This window comes from Sapajus apella, unplaced genomic scaffold (assembly GCF_009761245.1).
Source record: "Sapajus apella isolate SASKATOON/1434 unplaced genomic scaffold, GSC_monkey_1.0 scaffold62, whole genome shotgun sequence".
NCBI lineage: Eukaryota > Metazoa > Chordata > Mammalia > Primates > Cebidae > Sapajus > Sapajus apella.
The window spans coordinates 15,318,521-15,326,784 of record NW_022437002.1 but is presented as its reverse complement, the minus strand read 5'-3'; the positions used below and the strand labels follow the sequence as shown (position 1 = coordinate 15,326,784).

Below are 8,264 nucleotides of genomic sequence, written 5' to 3'. Positions count from 1 at the left end.
TGCTAAGCTGCTGCTACTTTTTTTTTTTTTTTTTTTTTGAGACAGAGTTTTACTCTGTCACCCAGGCTGGAGTGCAACGGCATGTCTTGGCTCACTGCAACCTCTGCCTACCGGGTTGAAGCAATTCTCCCTGTCTCAGCCTTTCGAGTAGCTGGGATTACAGGTGCACGCCACCACGCCCAGCTGATTTTTGTATTTTTAGTAGAGAAAGCGTTTCACCATGTCGGCCAGGCTGGTCTCGAACTCCTGACCTCAGGTGATCTGCCCACCTTGTCTTCCCAAAGTGCTGGGATTACAGGCATGAGCCACTGTGCCAGGCCAGCATCTTAATGAAATATTTTCCTATCAATAAAGTGGGTAATCTGGTTATAATGTTTTTCACAGGAATTAATCTATTTTCATTTTGAATAAAAATAAAAAGTTGTCACTCATTTCTATTTTTCCTGAGCTGGGCTTTATCACTCAGAGCTAGAAGACACTGCTCCCATGTTACCCCTTCCAGGACACTTTCCATGAGCCTTTTCCTCTAATAACACCTTGTGGGTTTCTCTAGTATTGTCCTGCCTACATTTTATTTTCATCTTTTTGTTTATTTGTTTTGAGATGGAGTCTTGCTCTTGTCGCCCAGGCCAGAGTGCAATGGCGCAATCTTAGCTCATTGCAACCTCCGCCTCCCAGGTTCAAGTGATTCTCCCACCTTAGCCTCCTGAGTAGCTGGGATTACAGGTGTCCACCACCATGCCCAGCTAATTTTTGTATTTTTAGTAGAGATGAGGGTTCGCCATGTCAGCCAGGCTGGTCTTGAACTCCTGACCTCAGGTGATCCACCCACCTTGGCCTTCCAAAGTGCTGGGTTTACAGGCGTGAGCCACCTCACCTATTTTTTTTTCTTTTTTTGACACAAGTTCATCCAGGCTGCAGTATGGTGGGGCAATCACAGCTCACTGCAACATCAACCTCCTGTACTTAAGTAATTCTCCCATCTCAGCCTCCCAAGTAGCTGGAATACATACATGTGCCACTGCACATGGCTAATTATTTTTTGTAGAGATGGGGCCTCACTGTATCACCCAGGCTTGGTTTGAATTCCTAGACTCTAGCCATCCTCCCGCTTCTGCCTCCCAAGGTGCTGGGATTTACAGGCATGAGCTAGATTTAGATTTAGATTTCCAGGTCTGGACCCTTCTTTGTGCTATTCCTTCTTTCTGGGATACTCTTTGCAACCTTTCTAGCTGGGCCAGCTGCTTCTTGTCCCTAGGTGGCCAATTGAGATTGACTGGCCATTTCTTTTCATTCTTTTTCTTCTATGGCCAATCTCTGGCTGCACACGACAGCCAGCAAGTCCTAAATCCTATTCAGGCCACGGTACCCTACTCCCCTGGTGGAAGTCTTTCCATGTTTTCTGGTGTCCTGAGGACAAAGTCCAAATTCCTCTACTGGGCTGCCAAGGTCATTGGACAGGCAGGAGTCAGGGAGGAGAGATTTGGTGGGTGCCGTGGTGAAGGGCTCCCGTCGGGGGTTGTCACCTTCACACAAAGGGAGGAGGCTAAGTATTCTGTAGAGAGTGGTGTTGCGGGTGGGAGGTGAGCACAGAGGGAGGGGATGTGGTGGAGTGGGGTGGGGTGGGGCGGGGTGGGGTAGGGGTTGAAGAGGGTGGAGAGAACTTCAGAGTCACTATGGGAGCAGTAGCTGACCAGGAAAACGCAGCATCACTGACGAGCTGCAGTGCAGATTCAGCGGAGAACTTTTTTTTTTTGTATTTTTAGCAGAGACAGGGTTTTTGCCATGTTGCCCAGGCTGGTCTTGAGCTCCTGGGCTTAAGTGATCCACACTCCTCGGCTTCCTGAAGCGTGGGGATTACGGGCGTGAGCCACCATGCCTGGTCTCAGCTGAGAACTTGATAGGGGAGTTCCCAAGTGACGGTAGGCTGTCTGGGTGTGCAGATTTCTCTAATGGTCACTCACAGTGGGGCAGGCGCATCCAAGACAGATAGGTGGATTTGTCCATGGAGGGGGTTTGGCTGGGAGGGTGGGACCCAAGGGCAGGGGGCTAAGGACTCTGAGGAGTCTGTCAAAGAGCAGATGAAATGATGGGCCACAGAACCTTAACCAGATGGTCAGGGAAGTGGACAGGAGAGGGCAGTGAAGTCAGGAGGCAGCAGCTTTACAAAGAGAGAACAGAGATGCCAGCGGGCTTCTGGTTGCAGTGGAGGCAGCGAAAGTATTATGTATGTATTCCCAGCTACTTGGGAGGCACACACACTGCCATCAGGCCATGCCAGAGTCCTTCATCCACCCAATAAAGAACCTACTCTGTGTCAGGCCCATGCTGGGAGTGAGGGATACACAGATGGGCACAGTGCCAACCTGGTTAGGACGAGCTCACCTGATCAAGGAGAAAGGCACAAAAGAATTGCAGACCAGTCTACAATGGAGGCTGTGGGCATAGAAAGAGGGCAACTCACTGGTCTAAGGGCCAAGGAAAACCCCCCTGGAGAACTGGTTCTTGAAGGACAAGAAGGCAAAGAGAATGGAACATGTAAAGGCTGGCAGAAGGGAGAGGGCCTGGGGAGTTGGTGGAAATAATTCAGCGGGGCTGCTCATGGGGTTTTCTGAGTGAGATCAAACCAGGTTAGGGAGCCTGGAAGGGGTAGGCAGCCATAGACTGGCTCTCAGGCAGGTTTTCGCTTTAGCTTTAGGACAATCACTCTGGCTCAAGGATGTGCATGTGCATGTGCGTGTGCATGGCCACAGGAAGGGGAATGAAGAGAAAAGAGCAGAAGCAGGGAGCTAGAGGGAGCCTGCCGTGCCACTCGGGTAGGGATGAAGAGGGTCCCTTCTGGGCAGTGAGCGTGAAGATATGGATTGCCAGACAAATCTGTGTGACAGAAACCGGAGGAGTTGGTGATTTGTCACTGGACTTGACTGAGGAGACAGTGCAGGTGCCATCTAGCACTGCCCAGAGTCTCTAACCTAGATGCCCCCTGAGCGTGGCACCTCCGGGTGAGACGGAGGAGCTGTTCAAGATGAGAGGAGAAGGGTCAGTTTTGAATATGGTATGAGGCGCCCCTGGAACACCCAGGGGAGCCGTTTCTGTTGTACAAGGCATTCTAGGACATGCCTTGTCTTTCTCTCCTGGGTCTGTGCACGCTGTTCCCTCGCTCCGTTGGCAGCAGGCTTCCCCTCATCTGCCAGCCGGGTGTTTTCTCCAGGAGACATCCCTGACCTTGCCTGCGTAAACCAACTTTTTGTGGTCAGAGCCTTTGCAGCTCTGCTGTAATGTCTCTTTGGAGATAGGTCTCATTTCCCTGCCTCTCTGGGCATCATCCACCGGCTTCATGCAGTCTGCACCTCGAGAAGCAGGAAGTGATGAAACATTTGAGTGCGCTTCCTGAGGATCTCCATCACCCAGGAAATGTCACTGCACGCTATAGGAGGGAAGATCCTCCCAGGCTGGACTCCAAGCAGGAAGTGACTCTCACCACCCCAGGGGGTTTGAAACACCTCTCCCTGGCTGGGCCTGGTGGCTCACGCCTGTAATCCCAGCACTTTGGGAGGCTTAGGTGGGAGGATCATGAGGTCAGGAGTTTGAGACCAGCCTGGCCAATGTGGTTAAACCCCGTCTTTACTAAAAATACAACAACAATTAGCTGGGCGCAGTAGCAGGTGCCTGTAATCCCAGCTACTTGGGAGGCTGAGGCAGGAGAATCACTTTAACCCGGGAGGTGGAGGTTGCAGTGGGCTGAGACCACGCCACTGTACTCTAGCCTGGACAACAAAGTGAGACTCCATCGCAAAAAATCAAAACAAAACGAAACAAAAACACCTCTCCCATGCCCAGGAACCCAGAGCAGGCCAGTGGGTCAGCCACTGCCCAGACTCGGGATGTTCTGGTTTCAGAGGTGGGGCAGGCAGCTGCAGCCTCCCAGCCGCCCTCAGGGAATCCACGGAAGAGGCACAGCCAAAGGGAGGTGCAGACACCAGAGAAACCGGCTGATAACACCCAACACGTAAGGCCTCATCTTGAAACAGCATGTGAGCAAATGCGAAGGACTCAGGTCCCTCACCCCTCCCTGGGCCTGGAAACCCACCACCTTCCCAAAGCTGGCATCCATCCACTCAATCCTCTCCCTACCTAAGAGGAGAAACCACAGGCCTGGCTGAGGAGACCTTCAAGGCATGAGGCTGAGATAGGAGTGAGGAGCTCCCTTTGGACGGGGCGGGGCATGGGGTAGGGGAGGAAGGGCCTCTGAGGTGAGATCATGAGGTGGAGACAGTGACAACGGCAGCGGCCATTTTATTGCATCTCTGCCACAAGCCCCGCCTTCGATACACAATGACACTTCCACCTCACAATCAATGACCACAACCACGACAGCCACGAACCTCCAGGAACAGAGGCTGGGGAGGTGAAATCACTCGCCCAACTCCCCCACCTGCTAGCACAGTGGAGGAGTCCCTCCAGGTCTGTCTTACTCCACAGCCCATATTCTTTCTGCCTGGCCAGCAGTTAGAAAGACCGCACCACGGGTGCGGTCTTGGGTGGGCACCGGTCACCCCCATGGAAATCCCTGATGGATGTTAAAGGACAGGATTGGATTTGAGGGGTTTTAAAAATGGGGCTCAGGCATCGTCAGCATGAGGTGTTTCTGGGCCTGCTGACCTGAGACACAGACAGGCAGTTCCACGGACACAAACACCCAGGTCCCAGAAGGCACGCACTGACCTTCCCATGATATGGATGTGTGGGAACACGTGTGCTCTTAAGCACACGCCACACACCCACAGAAGGGCTGACCCCGCTGGGGGCATACACGCACTCGCACATACTCAGTGTCCACAGGCATCCACGCCCTGGCTCGGCTCTGGGGACGCTGAGGCAGGTATGGGAAGAAGGGCTCTGGCTCCGTCAGATGAGGCTGGCGATGCTGGATGTGGTCTCGTGACGCCGGCCAGCAGACAACAGTCCTGAGATGCTGAAGATGCTGCCATGGCCACTGTGGGTGGAGGGGGTGGCCATACAGATGGAGGGGCAGTGTCCGCTCACGCCCACTTGATACAGTAGCAGGCCTAGCAGCAAAAGCGAGCCCAAGGCAGCCAGAGCAATGCCCACAGACAGCATGGCGGCCAGCGGCCGAGCAGGGGCAGGGGCAGCGGCCAGCCCGGCCAGCGTCAGGCCGGTGACCAGCAGCACGAGGCCACTGAGCAGCACCACAAGGGCATCGGCCCCTCCTCCACTGCGCAGCAGGGCCACATGGTGAGCCTGGCGGATGCAGTTCATGTCCTGCACGGCCGAGCTCATCAGCTGTTTCACCAGCACCAGCAGAGCCAGCAGACAAAGCACAGTGCCTGTTGCTAGCCGCCATTCGCCTGAGCGGCTGCTGGTGGTTGACAGCAGTGCCACGCCGCCCGCCCCACAGCCTGCCACGAGGCCCACGGCCACGACAAAGCAGAGCGCTGAGCGCCTCGGCTGCTGGGACCACCACAGCTCCACCTGCTCTGCCAGCATGTCCGGGGGCAGCCCCTGGCCCCCTGGGGCTTGAGCCTCCTGTTCAGACATGGCTTGGTCAGGCAGGGGTCAGGGCAGGAGGTGAGTGTCAGGGGTCAGAGGGTGCAGATCACAGCCTGAAGCCCCTGCCACCTGCTTGGCAGTTACAGGCCCGGAGTCCCATTCCTCTCACAGTCCAGGATATGGTCATCATCACCTGTAGGGGAACGATTACAGTCTTACCTTCCCAGCCCACCTGTCCCCCATGGTCGCACCTGGGAGCCTTGGGATGGTCCCTGAGAATCCACCCTGGTGTCACCCCGAATCTCCCCTGGGAAAGCCCCTTCTGCAGCACTGTCCCTTGGGAATGCCTCTCAATGACCCCAGGAGAGTGCCCTGCCCATAGAGTACCCCTCCCCACCCCTGCAAACCCTCCAGGGAATCCCCTCACCCAGGCCCTGAGCTCTCTGCCTCTGGCTCTCTCAGTCGCTTGTCCCATCGCGGCTGGCTGAGGGAGCTGGTGCCACGGTGGATGATGGGATGATCAGCCAGAGATAAAGCCTCATTCAGGATCTGACTCACATGGCCTCAGCTGTCACCACTGGTTCCTGGGGGGGAGCTGTGGGGATGGAGGGGGTGCTTATGACTTAACCCTTCTGGAACCAGAAGCCTGGCTGACCTCGACTCTTCTCTTTTAGGGCTGTGTCTCCTCCTCCTCTGTTGGTTAGGGCCAGACCCCTAACACCCTCCCTCCCCTAACATCACATCCAATCTCACAGCCACAAGTTTGGTGATATAAGCTGCCAGTTCCCAAATTCCTCTCTCCAGCCTAGACCTCCCTCCTGAGTCAACTGTCACCTCGATGTCCCTGTGATGCAACAGGTCCCAACCCAAGCTTGTTATCTTACCCCAACCTGCTCCTCCTGCTTCCTCACTTCAGGCATGGCATCACCACCCTCTCAGCAAGCTCCTCCTCCCTCTGCTGTATCTAATCCCTGTCCTGTCCCCGGGCTCCACCTCTAAACATTTCTCCAGCCAGTTCCCTGGGGTCTCCATGGCCTGCCTCCACCTCCTCACTGGTCTTCCTGCTCCCCTCGCTCTTCTCCACACTCGCCATTCCCCCATGCCATCCTCCTCCATGATTCCTCTAAAGTGGAGCAAAGGAAGAAGGAGGGCTCTGGATTTGAACCCCAGCTCCAGTCCTTCCCACTGGCAGGAGCCTGGCCAGGCACCTAACAGTGGTGGCTCATTTAACCTGCCCTCCAGAGGACAGCATGTCTCACACTGGGCAGAAATAAAGTACATGTGGTCCCTGCCCTCAGGGAGCCCCAGTCTGCAGCAGGAGACAGAGACACAAGCAAACAGGCCCAGTCCCTGTGCTAAGTGTGGGTGTGGACCCTACAGAGCCCAGGAGAGGGGCCTGGGGGACAGGCCAGGAAGCCTGAGGGTTTCATCTCTTAGAGTCTCAGTCTCCTTATCTGAAAAGTGAGAACAATAACATTTATCTTGAGGGGTGGGGATGAGTCACCTCACATCTTTGTTTCAGAATTCCAATGGGGCCTAGAGCCTGCATAGATGCTCAAAGCGTGCTTTCTGAATACATGAAAACGATTTACCCCCTCCAAGGCAGGACAGTGCAGAAGACGGAGGTCCTGGGTCATTCTGGGAATATGATTATGTGGCCGTGCACAGGTTACATCCTGTCGAGGTATCTGTCCTCCCCGAGACTCCTCTACAGAGGCTGATCCCTACCCTCCAGGTGAGCGGGGGCTGGTGCCGATGTCCCCAAGGAAGTCGGGGAGGTGGGCGTGGCCAGGGAGTCAGTCCCAGCATTCCCCTGGGCTGTGGCTTCGCTGGTCTGAAAGTGCTTGCACAGGTGTGCTGAGCCAGTGGGGGCCAGGCTGGGGGTGGGGGTGGAGGTTCTCAGAGGAAAAGCTAGTGGGAGAAGGTGGGGGCGGTGAGGCGTGGGGGGACTATTGGGGAACTCACGAGAAGCCTGGACGTGCTGAATCCGATCCGAGAAGGCAGGGCCAAGCAGGTGGGGCACTCCAGCTCTGTTTCCGGGGAGACACTTCACCTGCCTAACCTGCACTCAGGTGAGGGTGGGTGGAGGAGGATGAACAGGTGTCGTTTCCAGGGCAGGGCCTGAGCCGATTGGCTGACGTGGCACTGCTCCTTCTGCTTGGCAGAGGCATTCCTGGGAAGGGAGGGGCTTCTGTCTGCTGCTGTTAGGGCTCGGAACACAATTCGCAGACCTGGACAGCAGGAGTAATGTCGTCTATCTGCCCCAGAGCCTGGGCGCCAACCCGCCCCCAGCTCTGACTCTAATTTAGATTTAGCTCCAGTTTCAAAACCAGCTCCCTACTCCAGCTGCAGTTGTAAACCCTAGCTAGAACTTCCAGCTTCCACCCCGGCCCCAGCTCCTGCCGCATGTCTCAGCCCCAACCCCCAGCCCCGTTTCCAAACCCAATTCCAGTTCCAGCTGCAAATCGAACCCCAAATCTGGCTAGAAACCTCAGCCCCCAACTCCTAACTCCAACCCAAATCCTGACTAAGATCCTGGGTCCCAACCTCACATTCAGCCCGAACCTCAACTCCTGTTCCTGAATCCAGCCCCCAAAATCAACACCAACCTCAAACTCAGCTTTAGCCGCAAATTCCAACACCACCGGACCCCCAAACGCAGCTCCAGTACCTCCATTCTTTGGCCCTGGGCTGGAGCCTCCACAAGCCCCATGCTCATTCTCTCTCAAAGCCTCAAATGCCTGGCTTACCCC

The 8,264-nt window shown here is 55.4% G+C and overlaps 1 protein-coding gene and 1 long non-coding RNA gene across 2 annotated transcripts in view; one reads left to right on the top strand and one right to left on the bottom strand.

Annotated features, from left to right (window-relative positions):
- Positions 1-4,273: 4,273 nt before the first annotated feature.
- TMEM125 (transmembrane protein 125) lies at positions 4,274-7,565 on the bottom strand. The gene is made up of 3 exons (XM_032247211.1): positions 7,477-7,565; positions 5,939-6,106; positions 4,274-5,704 (listed from the first exon to the last, which is right to left on the bottom strand). Exon 3 carries the CDS (start codon positions 5,557-5,559, stop codon positions 4,909-4,911), a length of 651 nt encoding a protein of 216 aa, XP_032103102.1. The 5' UTR covers positions 5,560-5,704; positions 5,939-6,106; positions 7,477-7,565; the 3' UTR covers positions 4,274-4,908.
- LOC116529404 overlaps positions 7,528-8,264 on the top strand; it is a 56,563-nt gene continuing 55,826 nt past the window's right edge. Inside the window, exon 1 of the long non-coding RNA XR_004259490.1 lies at positions 7,528-7,583. This is a non-coding gene — a long non-coding RNA (uncharacterized LOC116529404). The remainder of the gene's footprint in view (positions 7,584-8,264) is intronic.